At 31.0% G+C, this 22,597-nt stretch overlaps 1 protein-coding gene across 2 annotated transcripts in view; it reads left to right on the top strand.

Moving 5' to 3' along the window:
• The window catches only part of CHCHD3 (coiled-coil-helix-coiled-coil-helix domain containing 3), a 315,348-nt gene that overhangs the window by 99,755 nt on the left and 192,996 nt on the right, over positions 1-22,597 (top strand). For both annotated transcript variants that reach the window (XM_074267891.1, XM_074267890.1), the window contains exon 4: positions 11,213-11,357. In XM_074267891.1, coding sequence (XP_074123992.1) covers positions 11,213-11,357 — 145 coding nt within the window. The remainder of the gene's footprint in view (positions 1-11,212; positions 11,358-22,597) is intronic.

A 22,597-nucleotide genomic window follows, 5' to 3' on the forward strand; every position in this document is an offset into this window, starting at 1 on the left:
TTTTTTTTAATTTGATCCTCACAAAGAGTTCTGTGAGTTTTATAATTATTATTGTTATTGTTTTTTATTTATTTATCCCCATTAAGGAAATTGAAACAAATTGAAACAAATAGAGGTTAATTGACATATCCAGGTTCACATACATAGTATCTGAGGCTGGATTTAAATTCAGCCTTAATGACTTCAAGTTTAATGCTGTATCTATTGTATACTTCCCTAGGAGAGAGAGTGTGGTTCATTGGACATATTTACATGTACATTTCTCAACTACAGTAAAACCTACCCTTTTTTCCTCCTTTTTACACTAGTATATTTCTCCTTTTATCTTTCTTAACCTTCTTAAAACACTCATAATACACTTCCCTCCCCAACATGATATTCCTATATTAACTCATAACCTTCTTCAATATGCTTCAATAAATTTACCTTTCTTAGCTCCTCTAGATTCCACTATAGTTTAGAGTTCATACTCTTTTCATTAGAAATATTTTAAAGGCATCTATTCCATTAAAGTACTTGTTTTTCTGCTATATTGTGATATTTAGCTCTTTAGAGTGAGCTATTATTTTTTGTAGTTCTGTCTCCTCTATATATTTTTTGAATATTCAAGATTAATTCTCATTTATGGTACCAAGTCTTATTTGATCCTGATTATAGTTTCTTGATATTTGAACACCTTTTTTTGTATGTTTGCAATATTTTTTCTTTGCTATAGAAACTTCTATATAGATTTTGTTTATAATATTTCTCAGACTTTTCCTTTTTGGATTCGTTTCAGGAGGTGATTGGTGAGTGTTTTCTATTTTGATTTTGCTCTCTGATTCTGATAAACTTTAGGCAATTTTCATTTATGATTTCTTGAAATGTGATGGCCAGATTTATTTTTTTAATTATGATTTTCAGGGCATCCAATGATTGTTAAATTATTTCTGTTTTCTAGATCAGTTGTTTTTCCTTACATTTCCTTTTGCTTCTTAAATTTTTTGATTTTGTTTTAATATTTCTTGTTGTATTATGAAATTATTGAATTCTTTTTGATCTCTTAATGTTTTGGAAGTTCATTTCTCCTTTCAGCTGTGTAGTTTTAATTTAATGAGTTTTTTTTGGGAGGGGTTAAAAAGATAATAAAAAGCCTAATATCTCATTTTCTTATTAGCACTTAGTAAGAACCTAACAGGGGGGAATTCACTTTTTTTATTTTTTTGAGCATCTGTAGTTTTTATAGAGTTAATTTCCTTTTGGGGTCGGGGGAGGAGTATCTAGATCTGCACTAATTTTTGAAACTAGTTGATGTTTTTCTTTTATTTGCTCATTTTTCTGCCTTTGTTTACTGAATTCAGCTTTGTCTTGGAGTACTCGCCATTCTGTTGCTTTTTTTGAAGAATAGTTGGCTCTGCTTGATCTTTTCCTTATGAAGCTCTTGAGTTCATGCTATGATCTTTACTTCTCCACTCCCATCTTGGAAGTTCAGAAAGCTGAAATTTAGGGCTCTCTTTGGTATCTCAGTATCCTGAGTTAGGGATTTTACAAAGTTGAGGTCTGGGCTCTCTACTTCTGAGGTCTTCATTATTCTCTTAAATTCGCGCCCCTCTTTCTTGCTTTACCTATGTACTAATTGGAAATCTAGACTGGAGAGTCCAGTTCCTTGTCTATCTCTTACCTTATTGGGAAGCCACCCTCTGTTAGAGCTGACTTTTCTCGATACCTTTCTATCACTTATCTTTTGAATTTCTGAGGTGGAAAAAGTCACATGCTGTAGTTTTACATTTCTTGAAAATTATATGGTATGCTGCATACTTGACAGATTTGTTGGACTAGGTGTGTGCCAGGTGGGCAGTCTGCCTGCTGTGCCAGGTAGCTCTCTTGGCTGAAAATCTCAATTTGAATACTAAGTAATTAAATCATTATCTTCTAAAAAATATCACCATTAAATTGGAAATAATAGTTACACATTTTATTGCAATATACCACATGAAAGTTTCCATTCTCATTTGTATTATTTAACAGATTTTAAATGTGTTTTTAAGAAAAGCTTTCTATTCCTAGGATAAAGACAATTTTATAGACTTTCCATTGGACATTAAAATTGGAAAAAAGTTAAAATGATACAGAAAGGATTAAGATCTTATATGACAGGATTTCCTTACTGGATTGAATTACTGAGTTTTTATGTTTACACGTGTAACTGCCAGCTAATGGTTTAACTTGTGTAAGAGTCAGTTAATAGGAGAAAAAATATATTATTTTTGATATATTTTCTTTTTTCTGTGAAGACTTTAATGTTTATACCATGCTTTGTTTCTTTTAATCCTTAAAGAAATCTGTCAGATTGGTAGTAAAGATAGTCTGATTTACAGATAAGGAAAGCAAAGTGTCCTTTGCTTTTTAAGTGACAGTACCTTGATTTCCAGGGGAGATCTACTTATTCTTAAATAAGTTTTCTTTACAATGTATATTGCTTTTTGACTCAGAAATATGTAGGAAAAGTTTATTATTTTGCAGATGCTCAGTAATTGCATAATGCCTAGTGAGTATGATTTTAGGTAAGAAATATCAGGAAATAAGATAATAAAAGACATAAATAATGGGGTGATTTAAGTGTTACAGAAAAGTCAAAAAGAAAAAAAATGGGAAAGGGTAGCAGTGGCTTGGCAGGAGTGCCAATCACTTTCTAGAGTATGGCTTCTGTTTACATTGCTGAAATGGCATGAATAATTTATGCTAAATCAAGATAGGAAATATTTGTTCATTTAGCAAAATAGGTTATTTTAGGCTAAATCTTAACATGAACTAGGCATTATGGCATAATGAATGGAAAGAGCTTTTTGGCTTTGGAATCAAAAAAAGAAATTACGGTTCTGCTTTTTGTTAGATCATCTTTGTAACCTTGGGCAGGTCACTAGTCATCTCAGAGCTTCATTTCATCCTTTGCAAAAGAAGATTGGATTTGATTACCTGTATCTTGTAGCTCTAGATCTGTGATCTCTTTGTGTTCTCATTGTGGCACATAAGAATACTTTGAAGGTAAATGTTAAATGGTGAATTACATTTTAAATAAAGATTGAATTGATGAAAAGAAGGGTCAGTGAATTGTTATTTCTTTAATTTGTTTGGTTTATTGCAAAATTATTTAAATTCCTAAGTAGGATTATTATTACCTAAAGTTTTTTCTAATATACCCATGTCTAACTATAGTCTGCTTGAGGGAAGTATGGGAGATTAAAAGAAGGGGAGAATGAATACAGTAAAAGATGCAGAGTAGAGAACAAAAGAACCACTTACAAGGAAGAAAAGATGGACAGTCATGAATATAATCTATTATTACGTATGCTTTCTTGAAATAGAAATTTATTGTTGCATATGTTGAATCCTCTCTAATGTTCTGCTGGGCACATAACAATTTTTTTTAAATTTCCATTTTTGTCTGTCTTTTTCTATTTGCTTTTTATTTTATATTTAGTTTTATATAAATTTAAAATTTTTTTTTCTAAACATAAATTTAATTAGGACTTTCTTTTGAGTGAAGCACTCTGATTTTCTATAAGCTCTTTAGAGAAAGTAAATATACTTTCCTATACTTTTCAATAACAATCAGTTCATACGGATTCTCTTTAATGCTGTTAATTTTTCTTTTTATTTTCAGAAGTAAGATAAGTTGCTAGTTGTACGTTTGTTCAGCCAATATTTTTTTACATAGTCTAATGTTTTGTTGAATTACCCCATTTCAGCTTTCCCATTTCAAAATAAATAGCACACAGAATTTTGATCTCTAGTTCAGCATTTGTTCCAACAAAGTATAACGCATTAAGTTAAAACTTGTCATTAGCATTAACAATGACCTACATTAGCATTAACAATGACCTAAGAATTGTAGTCACTCATTTTTCTTTTTGGGTACTTGAAGCAGTTTTCCTGGTCATTAGATGGCTTAAGCTTGACCATCTGCCTTCATGTCTACAGGCAAATATTTTGTGTACTTTGAAAAAATGATGCAGAGGCAGTTGACTTTACAATTCTTGACTTAATCTTAAATCATTTAAGCTAATAACTTTATTTCTTGGAGCATCAATTTCCCACTTATTTCCCTCCATTAAATGGAAAGATGATAGATTTTCTATTATATTTTAGAATTATGTAATTCCAAAACAAGAGTTTCCAAATAATAACTGTGGGTTAAGTACAATTTCTAGTGCTATAGCAGGTGTGCAGGTGAATCATTGTATCTAAGATTGAGGTGGTGTATACTGTTGAGTTCTTAAAGAAATTCAGAACAAAAATGTTTGATACATAGCTCACAGTAATCTAAATATTGCCCCTAATTTAAGTTAAAATGTATCAGAGATGTGGCTTACCTGATCCAGTGATGTACATTGAAACCCATCTCTTGTTTGTTCAACCTGTGTGACCCCTCAAGGTTGTAGAGGGAAGAGGATTGAGAGTTTTTCTTGCTTTCTTTTTACCTTAAGAAGGTAATACTCTTTCCTTCTGTAATTCCACTTCCTTTACATGTGATTACTCTAACAACAAAAAACTCCCCAATCATTGGAATATCTTCTAAGTCAATGAAATTATTAAGACACAAGATAAAGACAACTCTTTCCCTACTTTGGTGGGATTTGTTATTTTGGTTTAGTCCAATTAAAGCCCTCTTGAAAATTCTGCTAAATATTGTTCTTGGTTTAGAATGCTTCTAAAGGGTTCATAATGGGAAATTTTTGCTATTGAGGAGAAGCATATGCAACTTGGAGTGTCTCCCTAAATGGTCCATATCAATGAGCAATTTATTCTTTTTAATTTGACAGGTTATTTATTGCATTTATTATATGAGACAGTTTGTATTTAAGAATTCATTTTGCTAGTATTTAAAGGTATGCCTCTAACTTGAATGAGAATGTGATGAAGAAAAAAGTTGTTTCACAAAAGAACTTGAGATACAAGGGCAAACCTGACTTTTGTTTGTTTCATTAAGCTTAGTCAAGCTACCCAATTATATTTTGCAAATAAGAAAAGCTTATACTAAATTCATTCTGCTTTACTTAAAACTCTAGAGAATTTAAATGAGGAAGGATATGTATTTAAAAGAGGACAATTTAAATGAAATTTCTATTTGGAGCTTAATGTAAGAATATTAGACCAAGGATTTTGAAATAATGTTTCTTTTCCTGTCCCTTATCTAAAATCTTTTTTGCATTGGAAAATACCAAAAAATACCCAGTTCTCCAAGAATTGTTTTTAATCTTGGGGAACCCTTTTTAATAATAACAAAAACCCTCTTTATTTTATAATATGGCCAACTATATCTAAAGTGTTGCTTCTAATACCATTTGGAATGTTATGTGACTAATATCAGAGCTTAGCATTTCCCTTAAGCCTGTGCTATCCTCCGTATTTTGGCCAGATTATTTCTTTATTCTTTAAATCAACTTAGTATCCAATTGAGAGGACAGTAGCATACTATTATAGTTTAGACAAGGAATTATTGAAAGCAGCAACATATTCTTGGTAGTAGATTATTGGTACAGAATATGGAGAATTTAAGGCATCTCACTAAAGTCTATATAACATGGCAGTTGAACATAATAATAAAAATACTTTGTATTTGCAGTGGCATTCCATTACTTTTGGTAATTTGCTTTCCTGTTGTACATTATTAGTTTTGTTAATTAGAGAAAACCAGTTCTTAATTTTTTTCAATTTATTGGCCCCAGGTTCCCCCCCCCCCTTTTTTTTTTTTTTTGCTTAGTTTATTTATTTTGATAATTTAAAGGTTTTTAAAGTTGTACTTTCAGTTCATTGTTGTTCACTTTTGTACAGTTCCTCCTAATAACTACTTTGTTATGTTGTTTTAAAAGTTGTACTTTCAGTTCATTGTTGTTCACTTTTGTACAGTTCCTCCTAATAACTACTTTGTTATGTTGTTTTGCATTTCAAAGTTTCTCTTCAATTGCCAGTCAATCAACAAATATTTATTAAATATTTATTTCATTTATATTCAAATACTGTGGTAAGGACTCAGATACAAAGAGGCAATAAACAAACCCTGCTTCAAGGAACTTGCAGTTTAATGGGGGAGAAAAGAAGCAAACAAATATGTACAAATAACTATATGGAAACTAAGTAGCAAATCATTAAAACAGGAAAAACATTACAATTAAGAGGGTTTGGGGAAAGACTTCCTGTAGAGAATGAGATTTTAATAGGGACTTTTAAAAGAAGCAGTAGGGAGACCATTCCAGAAGTGAGGGCCCACCATAAAAACTTTCTAGAGCCAATCACTGTCAAGTTAGCGGAACATCCTGCAGAGGTCCTTGTTCTTAAGTTAAAGAATAAGTAGGGAAGAAAGATGTCAAGAAGACTAGACAGATATTAGGACTTAGATTATGAAAGACTTTGTATGCCAAATTGAGGACAAAGCTCTAGTCTTTAAATCTTTTTGTTTCATTATTTTCATTTTTTCCCCTGTAAGGGTCACATTCATTCTTGCTGAGAAAAATGTTCTGGATTACAGATTTTTTTTTCTTTTGCTTTTTGGAATATCATTCTAATATGTTCTCTTTTTCATAATAGGTTTTGTCCAATTTTCTTGTCAGCCTGATTCGGGTTTGTTGGTACTTGAACTTTTTTTCTTTCTGATTGCTTACAGTTTCAGTTTGAGTTTTCAATTAGAAGCCCTCAACTTTGTTTGTCTGGGATATTCCTGCCAATTTTAATCATGTGTTTTTATTTCAGGATGTGGGGAATGGTTGCTAGAGCCCCTTTCCCAAATTAACTAATCAGAGACATCTTCAGGTACAAAGACAAAGCATTTTTAGTCCCTGCAAAAAGACAACTTAGCTTCCAATGTGTGCTCCTCAACCTGACCATCTGGAAGTAGGACAAGCTGGTTAAATAGCAAAAGACCCAAGCCTTTTCATTTGATAGACTAAAAGGAAGTAACCACCCTTAACGAATGGTCATCAATGTTGTCTACTTCCTGTGGGTCACATCACTTCCTGTCACTGACCTAGGGTCTTGGCCTTTAGAGACCTCTAGGCATAGGGATGATGTGATTTCCTGTAACCTGGACCTAAGACCTGATTTTCTGACTCCTGGGAATAGGGATCAAGTGACTTTGGCCTTGTCTCATAGACTTCTTGAGAAAACTTCATCTGTGTATTTTACTCAAGGAGTTAAATGACATTTTTTCCCCTGTCTTCTCCCTTCCCAACTTTGCTTTCTTGTTCAAATTGGCCTGAACATTTTGCATTTGAGTTCTTGAAATGAGCTCTCTTCACTTGTGAGTTGTTGATTTGTTTTTGTCATGGTTTTCAGGAAATTCAAAATTCATTGATTTTAAAATTATATTTTCTTTTTTCCAAGTCAGTCATTTTGGATAGTAGATATCTTATTTTTCATTTTCCTGTCTTTTTATTTTATTGCAGTATTTGTTGTGAAGTCATTGACTTTCATTTACTACTTAATATTTTTTTAGGGAGCTTGATCCTTGGGTAAAGTTTTTTTTTAAAACCTTTTTTTCTAATCTATTAAATCTCCCAATTCTTTCCTTCAAAGATCTTGTAATTCATTAAAGCCATTTTCCCCTCTGTGAGGCCCTACATGTAGTTTTTGTGCATTATGATTTTCTTGAGTTTGACTCTTAATGTTTCTTGATTCATAATATTTTTACTTCTGTTTTGGTATATATATTTGCACACACACACACATATATATATATATATATATATGTATATACACAAACACACACACACACATACACACACACACACACACACACACATATATATATATATATATATATTTTTTTTTTTTTTTTTTTTCCTTTTTACTCATCTCTTTATCCTTATTTGTGCCAGGGTCAGGTTCTTCTGTTCCCCATATTCTTGTTTAGTCCTAACCTTGGTTTCCTGGCTTCTTGACTTTGATTGTCACCTTCCTTGGCTTTCACCTCCCTTGGTATGTCATTGCTCAGAGGATTGGTAGATTTTAGAGTTCCCTTGAATAGTCAGTCAGTACAGAAGCATTTATTAAACACCTGCTCTGTGTCAATTATGAACTACTATTATCTCAGTATTTTTGATTTGATTTTTCTTGTGCTGCATGATAAATTTAGAAATACATTTAGAAGAAAAAACTTTCAACTTTCCTTCTAATCTTGGTCACATTGATTATGTTTGTGCAAAAGTTTTTAAATCAAAATTATCCATTTTGTATTTCATAATGTTCTCTATCTGGTTTGATCATAAATTCTTCCTTTTCTGATATATATCACAGGTAAACTATTTCTTGCTCTGATAATTTGCTTGTGGAATCAGTCTTTATGTCTAAATAATGCAGTCACTTCAACCATATCTTGTTATAGGGTATGAGATGATTGGTCAATGCCTCGGTTTTATCATACTGTTTTCTAGTTTTCTTAGTACTCTTTGGTCATATAGTGAATTCTTATCCCAGAATCTGAAGTCTCTGGTTGTATCAAACTGTAATTATTCACTACTGGTGTCTTATGTACCTAATCTATTTTCACTGATCCACCATCTTATTTCTTTAACCAATACCAATTAATTTTGATTATTGATACTTTATAATAATAATTTTAGATCTAGTATGTAGGCTCCCTTCCTTTTTTCTTCCATTACTTGATAATAATATTTTTTTCTTCCAGATAAGTTTTATTATTTTTTCTACCTCTATAAAAGAATTTTTTGGTATTTAATTGGTATGGCACTGAAGAAGCAAATTAATTTAGATAGAATTGTCATTTTTATTACATTAGCTCAGCCTACCCAATTTCCCCTTGATTAATAAGATTTGACTTTGTGTGAAAAGTGTCTTATGATTATGTTCACGTTTTGGCAAATATTAGTTTTTATTTTAAATGGAATTTCTCTTTTTAACTCTTCGTGCTGGGCTTTGTTGGTAATATATAGAAATGCTGATGTTTATATATCCTGCAATTTTGCTAAAGTAGTTGTTTGAAGTAGCTTTTAAGTTGATTCTCTGGGACTCTAAACATGCCATTATATCTAAGCATACATCTACACAGAGTAAAAGTTTTGTTTTTTCATTGCCTATTCAAATGCCTTCAATTTCTTTTTCTTACTGCTAGTGCCAACATTTCTAGTACAATATTGATTAATGGTGGTGGTAATAGACATATTTGTTTCACCCCTGATGTTATTAGGAATGCTTGTACCTTATCTCCATTGTATATAATGCAAGAATGAGTCCTATGTTTTGTCAAAAGCTTTGTCTGGATCTATTGAGATAATCATTAATCATATGATTTCTCATAATTTTGTTATTGATGTTGCCAATTATGTTGATTGTTTTCCTAATTTGACAAAATCCTGCATTCCTGGTAAAAATCATAGTGTATTATCTAGGTGATTAATTGCTTTGATTAATCTCTTTGCTGATATTTTATTTAAAATTTTTGCATCAATATTCATTATGGAAAGCAGTCTATATTTTTCTTTCTCTGTTTTAGTGCTTCTTGATTTAGGTATCCGTACTATATTTGTATCAAAAAAATAATTTGGTAGGATTTTTTCACTTCTAAATAATTTATATAGTACTGAAATTAATTATTTAAATATTCAGTAGAAGTCCATTGGGAATCCATCTGGTCTTGAAGGTTTTTTTTTTTAGGGAGTTTATTGATGACTTATTCAATTTCTTTTTCTAAAATGAGGCTATTTAAGTATTTTATTTCCTCTTTTTTTTTTTTTTTTTTTTTAATCTGGACACTTTTTATAAATATCCATCCATTTAATTTAAATTTTCACATTTATTATAATATTTTGGACAAAACAACTCCTAATTGTTGCTTTACTTTATTCTTTCTTGCTGCTGAATTTACCAATTTTATTGTTTTTTTTCCCATAAAATCACCTCTTAATTTTATTTAATAGTTCAAAAGTTTTCTTCTGATTTTATTAATTTCTGTTTTGATTTTCACAATTTCTAATTTGTCATTTATTTGGAGATTTTAAGATTCTTTTTCTAGCTTTATTTTAGTTGCATGCTCATTTCATTTATCTCTTTTTTTCTTTATTTTATTCATGTAAACATTTATTGATAACGATTTCTCCTAAGAGTTGTTTTGACTACATAACATTAGTTTTGGTATGTTGTCTCATTATTGCCATTGTCTTTTGGTAAAGTTATCAACTGTTTCTATGTTTTTTGTTTGATTCACTTGTTCTTTGGGCTCAAATTATTTAATTTACAGTTAACTTTTAGTCTGTCCATGACCCTTTATTATACATAATTTTTATTGCATCCTCATTTGAAAAGGATGCATTTAATATTTCTGTCTATGCATTTGATTGTGAGGTTTTTATGCTCTAGTACATGGTCAGTTTTTATGTGAGTGCCATGTATTACTGAGAAAAATTATATTTTTTCCTATCCCCATTCAGAGATCTATTATATCTAATTTTTCTAAAATTCTATTCATGTCCTTAACTTCTTTCTTTTTTATAGTTATCCATAAATTATGAATATTCATTATTGTTCATGTATCTGGTTCTGAAAGGAGGCAGTTTGAGGTCTTCCGCTAGGAGAGGCTACAACAATGACTTTAGTGTATGAATTATATTTCATCTACTTAATTAGCATTGCTTTTATTTATTTTTTATTGTATTAAGTTTATTTTTAATACACGTTGCTTTATGAATCATGTTGGGAAAGAAAAATCAGAGCAAAAGGGAGAAACCATGGGAGAGATAAAAAAAAATAGAAAAGAGAAGTAAACAGCATGTGTTGATTACATTTAGTCTCCTTAGTTCTTTTTCTAGATGCAAATGGCATTTTTGCAGTTGGCAAAGTTGATTGGGATTGCTTTGGATCACTGAACCACTGAGAAGAACCAAGCTTTTCATAGTTGATCTTTGCACATTCTTGCTGTTATTGTGTACCAATGTATTCCTGGTTCTGCTTTTTTCGTTCAACATCAGTTCATGTAAAACTTTCCAGGTCTTTTTGGTAATCAGCTTGTTCAACATTTTTTATATAAGGGAATACGGACCCAGTAATGGCACCGCTAGGTCAAAGGGTATTCACTGTTTTATTGAGCTTTAGGCATAATTCCAGATTTTAACATTGCTTTTAATTTTGTTTGTATGTTGTCTTATACAGTGACTTTCTACTAGGTAAGAGTTATTTAAGTAAACAAGAATATCTTTACCGTGTACTTGTTCTTTCTTTGTAGAGTAAAACATGGAAAAATCCAGGCACGTGAGGATATCAACAAACTTCTGGACAGAGAGAGGTCTGTCAGCAATGAGCAGTTAACTAGAGCCATTCTTCGAGAGAGAGCATCAAGTGAAGAGGAGAAATCTAAGATGAAGCATATGGTGAGTATTGTAGATTTTTATAAGTTTGCTGGCTTTTATATTTCTTTTCTCAGTGATTTTCCTCATTTTCATGTCTCATAATTAAATTTCTCTGATTAAACAATTTGGTTGAAAGTTAATGTCCCCATTTTAGAACTTGTTAAGCCATTTTTATTATTAGGCCAAATGTCACAAGCTCCTTACACTGCCTAAAATAGGACAGTTTGTGGTTTTCTTTTACTGGGTTCTTTTATACTTAAAAATCTGTGGGCAGCAACTTGCTTTGTGTTACTGTCTATCTAATGTCATTCCTGCCTATTGTCCTAAGCATTAGTCAGTGAGTTTGACAAGTCACTTCTTAATTGCAAGAGGGAAGAGCAGAGAGTTTTTTAAACTGATGAAATGTTTAATAATCATTTCCCCTTAATTTTCCTTGTGCCTACCCTTTTATGGTTAAAGGAACTTGTTCATATTCAGGGAATTATTTAACAAGGATCATTCAGTACATTAGAATTCTTAGATTTCACTTAAGCTCAGTCAAATAAAAATATCTTCAGTGAAGTAGAAAGCAGGTGTTGCCCTTTTTTTTTAAGCAATTTTTTCCTTCAGTGAATTTTTCTGCCTCATTTTCCATTTTGTGAATTGTGGTTTTCAGTGCATTTTTCTCCTTGATTTTTTTTTTCTCTTCCTTACATTTGATTTAGTCTTTTAACTTAAAACATTTTGTTTTCTTTTTTGTTTTGTTTTGTGTGTGTGTGTTTTTTTTTTTTTTTTCTATCTCATTTACCAAGTTTTTTCCTGTTTTTTTTTTTTTTTTTTTTTTTTTTTTGGTTGTTGTTTGTTTGTTTTGTTTTGTTTTGTTTTTCAAGATGTTCTTGAATCACATATTTTTCTTCCCAAGCTCTGGAAACTGCTCCTGCTGATACTGATTGAGTTTCTCCTAATATCTGCTTCTAGTTAGCTGGGGCTTGGTCTTTGCTGATGTAGTCTGTGCTGGACTGTGCTACATTCATACTCTTTCCGCTACAATAGATTTTTCCTTCAGATCTTCTAAGTTGTCTTTGGCTAGAAAATTATTTCACCTTTCCTTTTGTGGGTTTTGCTGCTCTAGTTACTCTTTTATGGTATCATTTATGAGTGTTCAGAGGGGTTTGAGGTAAAGCTCAGGTGAGTTTGCCTTTTCTTCTCCCTCTTGGCTCCACCTAGATTATATTTGTTCAATTAGAGTAGATTCCAAGCAAGCATGATGAGAAAATATTGTTAGAAATGATCAAAGTTCATACTAGAATAAATATAGTTGACAGAAGCATAGTGTTATGTGTAACAAAGTAAGGTGGATCCCTAAATTTGTGGTCAGAGTAAAGAAAAATGACAAATTTTTACATTTAGGAAGAACGAGCATTGAAGCTGATTACAATTTTTTATATATACATTTTAGACATATATACGTGTACATATGCCTTTTTAAATATCAGAAAACTAGAAATGCCCACTTCTGTTATCCCTTATAATAGTAATTGAATTACGTATTTGGCTATTGTTACACATCCTAGAAACTGCAGTGAAGTATTGTTTCATTCTGTAGTATCCCTTCCTGCTTCCCCCCCCCCAAAAAAAAAAAAAAAAGAATTTGTCAGTGTTTTTTTCTTTTAATTGTACAGAGGCTGTCATTTTAAAAGATTTTTATTAGTTGTTTGAAACGTTTTGAACTATTGATCCTGCAAGACATGCTAGATGGAGATTACCTAGATCTCTTCTTTAGGCAAAAATATCTCTAGTAGAAAGGTTCTTAATTATTTTGTGAACCCTTTTTTTCATTCTAGTGAAAATTATGGAATCTTTCTCAGAATAATGTCTGTAATGAAATACATAGGAATAAAATAGGAACAATTATATTGAAATATGATGAGTTACCAAATTACATATTAAAAAAAAAATTCCAGCTTACAGACCTCTGTTAAAAACCTCCATTCTAGCGGGTTAAAGGACAGTATAATAGCTCAACAGAAATTTTCCTTCAGTGAATCTAATTGCAGTTGATTAAATTATCTGGCTAATAAACTGATTATAATTTCTGTCACTTGATTTTTTTAGTGAGATTCTACTTACTTGTAAGGGTATGTTTTTAATTATTATAGAGATGTTCAGTCCAAGTTCTTGAGTCAGGTGTATTTTCATTTCACATTAGTAAATTGGCACTGTATTTATGAATCAGGCTCTTAAAAGTTATTTTGGTGTCAGAGCATTTTGAAAACCTTTTCACTCTTAATTGGACTAATAAATTCTTTAGGCCATATATTTATGACCCTCTGATGGTGGAAGAAAGTGAAGCCACCAAAGTACAGCAGTTCCTAGGGCCTAAGCCAAATACAGGACACCATGCCATTACATCACAAAATTGCATAACATAGGTTAGTAATAATCTGAGAGTATTAGTCTCAGTGAAAGTGTCTTGTGAACCGAGATTCCATAGACGCTGGGAAAATTTATGGATCTTGCTTAGCTATAAAATGATGGCATGTGGGTGAGTGTGAATGACAGTAGAGAGAGATGTAGATTTGTAGTTAGAAAATTCAAGTTCCACTTTTTCTCCCGGCCAGCTGTTTATCTTTGGGCAAATGACTTCACCTTTTCCAACTTCAATTTCCTTAACCATAAGAATGGGATTTGTCTATAGAGAATTTTGTCTATAGACAAAATTATAGAGAATTTGTCTATAGAGAATATAAGAATTGTTTTGTCTATATTACAAGATTATTATGGAGAGTAAATAATATAGGTATAACATACTTTATAAAATTTAATTAGCATATAAATGCAAGCTGTTATTATTTTAGGTTGAAGAAAGAATAATGTTTAAGGAAAAGCTGCACTGAGTGATGAGAAAGCAGTAGTGTTTTATTGTTTCTCATAGTGTGAGGTTAAAGTTATGTCATCATAAACATAATAAAAAATTGTGAATATTATCCAGCTTGAGGCAATGTGATTCCCTGGAAAGCTCTCTGAATTGGGAATCCATAGTATTAATAGCTGTGTAATCTTGAATAAGTTACCTTAGACCATAATATATCAGTTTCTACCTCATAAAATAAAAATACTAGACTAAATGACTTCTAAAATTCCTTTTTAATCTTGTCATTCTATAATCCAGTTTTAGATTAAAGGTGAATACATATGATTTAAAATATATACTTTTAAATTTGCAGTGAAAGCATCATTTAATGAAGGTTAATTTCTTGTGCAATTATATTTGATTCAAATTTTTATTGCCCATCTACTCTCTGTGAGTGTAAGGACTCAAAATAATTTTGAATTTCTTCCCTTAAATAGTTATGGTCTATGCTTTTGTCAATATGGGACTCGTTATTACCCATTTATGTAAATCAGTAGCTAATTCTTAGAGAGTTATGTGTGGTCATTGAATAATAAAAAAAATTATACTTTCTCATTAGGATTACTTTTTCGTATTTCAAAAAAGTAACAGAAGGAAAATAACACATGCTGAAAATTTTGGGGAAATAAGAAACTCTCTGCAATGTATTATTTTAAGAATAGCTACAGTAGGGTTTATAGAATTAGAAATAATTGATATTTAAAATTGAAGACACCACATTTTTTTAAAATATAAATTTTTTCCTGTAACTTGCCCCCTTCACTATTTTTATTGTTACTGTTATTGTACCCAAATACTATTTTTTCCAATTCCATATCCATCCATATATATATATATGTGTGTGTGTGTGTGTGTATATATATATATATATGTATATATATATATATATATATATATATATATATATATATATATATATATATATATATATATATATATATATATATATATAGTTTTAATATTGTTTTAAAATTTTTAAAATTTGAATTCTAAATTTTTTTCCTTTCTTCTTTCTCCACTTCTCTAATTGAGAAGGCAATTTCCTTTTTTTTTGATCTCTTTGTGGTACAGGCCTAATAATGCTATTGCTGAACAAAAAGATTTGCACAGTTTAATAGCTTTTTACACTAATTTCAAATTGCTTTGCTGAATGTCTACATCCGTTCCAGATTACAATCGTGCTTTGACATTGCTGTTTTCCTACATCATCTTCAGTATTTGTTATTTTCCTTTTTTTGATCAGCTTTTTTAATCTGATGGGTATGAGGTAGAACTAAAAATTGTTTTGATTTATGTTTTTTCATTATTAGTGATGTAAACATTTTTTTCTTATGACTATTGATAGTTTGGATTTCTTTCTCTGAAAACTGAATTTATGTACTTGGATCATTTGTCATTTGGAGAGTGGATCTTATGAACTTGAATCAGTTCCATATATACCTTAAAAAGGAATAGTTGCAATATTTATGATGAGTCATTTCTACAGTTGGAAACTATTTTCAAAAGAACATGACTATATCTTTACTGATGCCACATTTGATATAAGTCCTTTTTTTTTTTTTCCTTTAGTCTTCCAGTGAAGCATATGTATTTGCCCAAATTCCATTGCCTGTTAATTCCCTGATATAAATTTGATTTTGACATACATATCTAGGTAAAATCAGTTTAGGATAGATTTGGAGCCCTTTAGTTGGCTCTTTGGAAGACACTGCAAGACTGAATCATTGGGCTTTTTTTGCTCTTCTTCATGTGTGAAATCATATCTTTTGACTCTTTTTTCACTAGATTCTCACGATTCTGGGAATTCTACCTATCTGTCTGTCTGTCTGTTTTTTTGATCTGTCTTTTTACCTATATGTATCTATGTATGTAGTTGTTTGTATATTGTCTTATCTCTTAGAATTGGAATTCCTTGAATGCACATACCATGTGTTTTACAGTTATTTGTAATTGAATATTTATGTGTGTATGTTGTATTTTTAAAATTTATGTATATTTAACATGTGTAATTTTTGTCACTGTCATTTATGTTAGTGTCAGTTTGTGTGTATTCTGTTATAAGCTAGAAAGTCTAGATGACAAATTTTAGGCATCTATACTTGGTTATTGCATAGTGTTATATACAGATAGGTGCTTTATCAAAAGAACTTTTTTAATTAAATACTTAGCTCCAAAATTGTTTGTAGGCATTAAAAGTTTGTTTGTTTTTGATTTTTTTTGGAGTGCTATTTGTTTGCATTGAAATAAAAACTACAAATTAATTCAGGAATATTTTGTATGCTTGTTCAAGGTCTTGAAAGTTAATTTAAGACCCAAGTATGTAAATATAAATAGTGAGTTTTGCTGTCTCTATCACTCGAAATGATGTTTTCTCATTTTTCTTCTGGACCCAGCAAAACCTGCCCTATTCTAACTTTGCTCATTGAAAGCTATCATATATTTGAATTTGACAAATATGATAAACTGGCATAAGAAACTTCTGAGATTTTTAAACATATATCTGTATCACCGCATCTCAGGTTGAACATTATTATATTTGGAAGATCATGTAGGAGGTTTTTTTATTCCTACATAAAGTCTGTCTTGTGCTCCAGCTGCTAGTGTTCCCTCTCATAAAATTACTATGGATTTATTTTGAATAATTTTAGATATGTACAGGTATGTCCCCTTACAAGATGCAAGGCCTGTCAGGACAGGGAGGGACTTTTATGTTTATTTTAATAACCTTTTGCCCAACATAGTTCTTGTCCTGTTAAGTCGTTAATAAATGCCATTTGATTGATCATATTTGTGATAAATTTCAGCCCTCTAAATTTGATTATATATACTTATAATGCAAAGCAGAGGAGTACTCAATTGGGTAGGAAAAGAAATAATATTTTTTATCAATAATTAGTAGTCTTTTTGAAGAGTTTATTCTTGATTTAGGATGTTCTCAAATTCCTGTGCAATTGTTGAGATGTACCATTCCCCATAAGAACTTTTCAGGTAATATAATGCAATTCTCAAAATTCCCAAACTTACTGGACACTTATGGATGTCTTATGTTTGTTTGATTCTTGGGATAATTTGGAACTATTCTGAAATCCTCTAGTGAAGGCAAGTGTTTCCAAGAATATACTCAATTCACTGAAGGATTAGCATTGCTCTGAAGGTTGTCCAACAGACCGCTTTTCCACTTGAATTTTTGGGCTGTGGGTAAGAATGTTTCCTCCTTATTTTTTTATACATTACCAATCACTTCTCTATTATGATATATCCACATTTTTAGTCAGCCAGTAAGTAAAGGTTGGGTTTCACACATTTTGTTAATTAGAAAGCTGTCTTTCAGTAGTTGATATAAAAATTCTTGTGATGACATTGGTTTTCTGAAATAAAACTGATTTTTAAAATCTCTTCCACCCACCAGAAGTATTTCTTGCTTTTTTTTGTCAGATGTGTATCCAGGCTTCCTTTCCTACAGCTGTGGAAGCAGCTGTCTTCATTAAAACTCTCCAAGAAAGCAAAGTCATTGTTTTTTTTGTTTGTCTTGGTTCAGAAGCTAGATTAGCACAAAAACTTCCCTTTGGTAATTTTCTCAGCTGAAGAAGTTTATCAATCCAGGGCTGGACAATTTGTAGCTTTTGCACCTTCTTCCATTTTTTATCCATATCCATCACTACTTGAGTGTTTTAATCAGCCCAACATGAAAGATTTCTTTTGGACCTAGTAAAAACCTGTCTTTTCTAACTTTGCTCATTGAAAACTACCATATATTTAAGTTTGACAGGTGAAGTATGAGAAACTTTTTAGATGTGACTAATAGAGGAATTTAGTTTTGCTTGATAATACATATTTATTACAAGGGTTTTCTTTTTTTCTTTTTCACATGAGGGGAGTGGGAATTGCATCAAGGAGAAGAAAGTTTGTTTAATGAAAGAAGTTGTTGATAATTTATAATTTCCAAATCTGAAATTGTCAAATAGAAATTGCATGTTAAGAGCATGTTTCTTATGAACGTATACCAACTGCTACTGATAATGCCTAATAAATGAAAGGGTCAGAACCAGTAAAAATACAGTTGTAAGAATACAGTTGTCTTGACATTTCTTTCTGTTCTATTTCAGATATTAATCTTCAAATTGCTTGTCCTTTCTGTTGTTTTAGTGAAAATTAATAGGCTATTGTAACTTCAAATAATATAAATTTTTCTAATCTCTACTAGATATTTGCCTTTTTTTTTCCTGGCCAAATAAAGTTGTGGTAGATTAAAATTATTACCTCTATTCTCCTGGCTTCTCTTTCTTATGAGTATTGAACATTTTTAGAATCTGATCAATTGAAAAGTGAGGAGCTTTATTCAGAATTGTGTATAGTAGAAAAAACAGCATATAACTTAAAGAGTAAAAGTGACAAAGATTATATAATAATAAGGCAGAGCAGTGGATAGAGTATCTAAAGATCCTAAAATCTAAATTTTTTTTTTTTAAATGCAGATGGCATTTGCTGTCCAAAGTCTATTGGGATTGTTTTCGATCACTGAACCACTAAGAAAAACAAAGGCTTTCATAATTGATCATTGCATTTTCTTGCTGTTACTATGTACAGTGTTTTTCTAGTTCTGTTTGTTTCACTCAGTTGCAATTCATGTAAATTTTTCTTTTTCATAATCAACTTGTTCATCATTTTTTAAAGAACAATAATATTACATTATTTTCATATATCACAACTTATTTAGCCCTCAAATGATGAGCATTTACTCATTTTTCAATTCTTTGGTACCACAAAAAGAGTTGTTACACTTTTGATGTGGGTCCATTGTATGCATAGTTTTATAGCCCTTTAGGCATCATTCCAAACTGTTTTCCAGAAGGTTATCATTTTACAACTCCACCAACAATGCATTAGTGTCCCTGTTTTTCCCACATCTTCTGCAGCATTTATCATCACCTTTTCCTGGAATCTTAGCCAATCTGAGAAGTGTGAGGTGGTACCTCAGAGTTGTTTTAATTTGCATTAAAAATCAAATTTAAATTTAAAAAATCAATAGTGATTTTTTTTTTTAGCACTTTTTATTTTTATTTTTAATAGCACTTTTTCATTTGACTATAAATGGTTTTAATTTTGTCATGTGAAAATTGTCTATTCATATCCTTTGACCTTTTAACAAGTGGGGAATGACTTGTATTCTTATAAATTAGATATAATCTTTATATATTTTAGAAATGAGATTTTTATCAGAAACAGTGACAAAAGATTTTTTTCCCATTTTTGCACTTCCCTTTTAATCTTATTTCTGTTGGTTTTGTTTATGCAACAACATTTTAATTTAATGTAATCAGAATTGTCCATTTCTTTTATGTTCTCTAGTTTTTATTTGGTCATAAATTCTTCCCTTCTCCAAAGATTTGATAGGTAAATTATCTCTTGCTCTCCTAATTTATTTATGATATCATTCTTTATGCCCAAATTATGTACCCATTTTGACCTAATTTTGGTATGGGATGTGAGATGTAGTTCTATGCTAAGTTTCTGACATTATTTTCCAGGTTTCCCAGTAATTTGCATCAAATCATGAGTTTATATTCCAGAAGCAGGAGTTTGGGGGCTTTAGTAAATACTAGATTATGTGTATCTATTCTATTCCACTGATCTACCACTATATTTCTTAGCCAGTACCAAATGATTTTGATGACTGCTGCTTTGTAATATAATTTTAGGTTTGTGAATCAAACATTCTGGAAAGTAATTTGGAACTAGTCCAAAAAGCTATTCAAATGTGCATGCCTTTTGACCCAGCAATACTATTACTGCTGTGTCTGTAACCCAAAGAGATCAGGAAAAGGGGGAAAAACCCATAAATACAAAAATACTTATAACAGATCATTTAGTAAGAAATTAGAAACTGAAGGAATGACCATAAATTGGGGAATGATTGAATAAGTCATAGATTATGATGTAATAAAATGTGATTATGCATTAAAAGAATGATGAAGGAAATAGTTTCAGAGAAACCTAGGGATGTGCAAAGTGAAGTGAGCAGAATTAAAATAATTTATACAGTACTACAAATATTATAAAGATAAATAACTTTGAAAATCAGGAATTCTGATCAACCTAATGATCACAATTTCAAAACATCCTTGATGAAACATGTTATCTATGGTCAAATGGAGACAGTGATAGACATAAAATACAGAATATATATATTTTTTTGATCATAATAGGCTTTTTTTTCCCCAAGCTTTTGTTTTCTCAGTAGAGTGAGTGAGAGTATGTGAGATTAAACTGAGAAGTGAAAATAAAATAAAAGTGAACTAAAAAAAAGAAAAAAATGGAGATAAGACCACCTGCTTCACTTGACTGTTTTGAGGTCTGGTGAGATGAAAATATTCAAAGTATTTTGCCAAAGTACCTGCTATTGTTATTATTACTGATTTGGACAATTTTTTTCATATAGCTGATCATTGACATTTCCTTAGAAATCTTAATATTCTTTGACTACATAATTTATTATTTTCTGTTACTTTGCCCATATGTTGTGTTTCCTCAAAGATACTTGATTCAAAGGATTTTTCCTACTTGGCATCTTTTCTAGCAATATTGATTTTATTCAAATATAACTTTTAAATATCATTTAAACAAAACTATTTTTTATTGATCTTAACTATATTTTGTTTGGTTAAGTAGTTTCTACCTAACCATAGATCTGAAAAGTTATCTTGTTCCATTCTTTTTTTAATGACTGAGTTGTTCTCTCCTGTCCAGTTATTCTTTCTTTCAAGATTTAGTTCAACTTGTAACACCCTCAAGAAGTCTTTACTGATTCTCTTATTTGTTAATTCTATTCTTCCCCCCCATTTTCTATTTATTTTATAGATTTCTTTTTACTTACTTAACTATGAATATAATTTATCTTCCCTTCTTCTATATCTCCTCTCTGGGGCTTCTTGAAGAAGACAAGAGATGTCTGTTTTTGTTTCACCAAAGTCTAGCATTTTGCCTATCCTATATTAAGTACTTAATAAATAAATATGTCTAGATTGAATGATTTTTAAAAAATGATATGATCTTTGTAAAATTTATGGTTCCTATCCATTTGGTACTCAGTGTGGTACTTGTTGAAGACTTTTTTTTTTTTTTTTTTATATATATATATATATTTTATAATATTATCCCTTGTATTCATTTTTCCAAATTACCCCCCCTCCCTTATTCCCTCCCCCCGACGACAGGCAATACCATACATTTTACATGTGTTACAATATAGTCTAAGTACAATACATGTGTGTGAATATCATTTTCTTGTTGCACAATAAACATTAGAATCCGAAGGTACATGCAACCTGGGCAGACAGATATTAGTGCTAACAATTTACATTCCCCTCCCAGTGTTTCTTCTCTGGGTGTATCTACCTCTGTCCATCATTGATCAACTGGAAGTGAGTTGGATCTTCTTTATGTTGAAGATTTCCACTTCCATCAGAATACATCCTCATACAGTATCGTTGTTGAAGTATACAGTGATCTTCTGGTTCTGCTCATTTCACTCAGCATCAGTTGATTTAAGTCTCTCCAACCCTCTCTGTATTCCTCCTGCTGGTCATTTCTTACTGAGCAATAATATTCCATAACTTTCATATACCACAATTTACCCAACCATTCTCCAACTGATGGACATCCATTCATCTTCCAGTTTCTAGCCACAACAAAAAGAGCTGCCACAAACATTTTGGCACATATATGTCTCTTTCCGTTCTTTAGTATTTCTTTGGGATATAATCCCAGTAGTAGCGCTGCTGGGTCAAAGGGTATGCACAGTTTGATAACTTTTTGGGCATAATTCCAGATTGCTCTCCAGAATGGCTGGATTCTTTCACAACTCCACCAGCAATGTATTAGTGTCCCAATTTCCCCACATCCCCTCCAACATTTGTCATTATTTGTTCCTGTCATCTTAGCCAATCTGACAGGTGTGTAGTGGTATCTCAGAGTGGTCTTAATTTGCATTTCTCTGATAGGTAGTGATTTGGAACACTCTTTCATGTGAGTGGATATAGTTTCAATTTCTTCCTCTGAGAATTGTCTGTTCATATCCTTTGACCATTTATCAATTGGAGAATGGTTTGGTTTCTTATAAATTATGGTCAGTTCTCTATATATTTTGGAAATGAGACCTTTGTCAGAACCTTTGTTTTTAAAAATATTTTCCCAATTTGTTACTTCCCTTCTAATCTTGTTTGCATTAGTATTATTTGTACAGAAACTTTTTAGTTTGATGTAATCAAAATCTTCTATTTTTTGATCAATAATGATCTCTAGTTCTCCTCTGGTCATAAATTCCTTCCTCCTCCACAAGTCTGAGAGGTAGATTATCCTCTGTTCCTCT

Source organism: Sminthopsis crassicaudata, chromosome 5 (genome assembly GCF_048593235.1).
Source record: "Sminthopsis crassicaudata isolate SCR6 chromosome 5, ASM4859323v1, whole genome shotgun sequence".
In the NCBI taxonomy this organism is placed as follows: domain Eukaryota; kingdom Metazoa; phylum Chordata; class Mammalia; order Dasyuromorphia; family Dasyuridae; genus Sminthopsis; species Sminthopsis crassicaudata.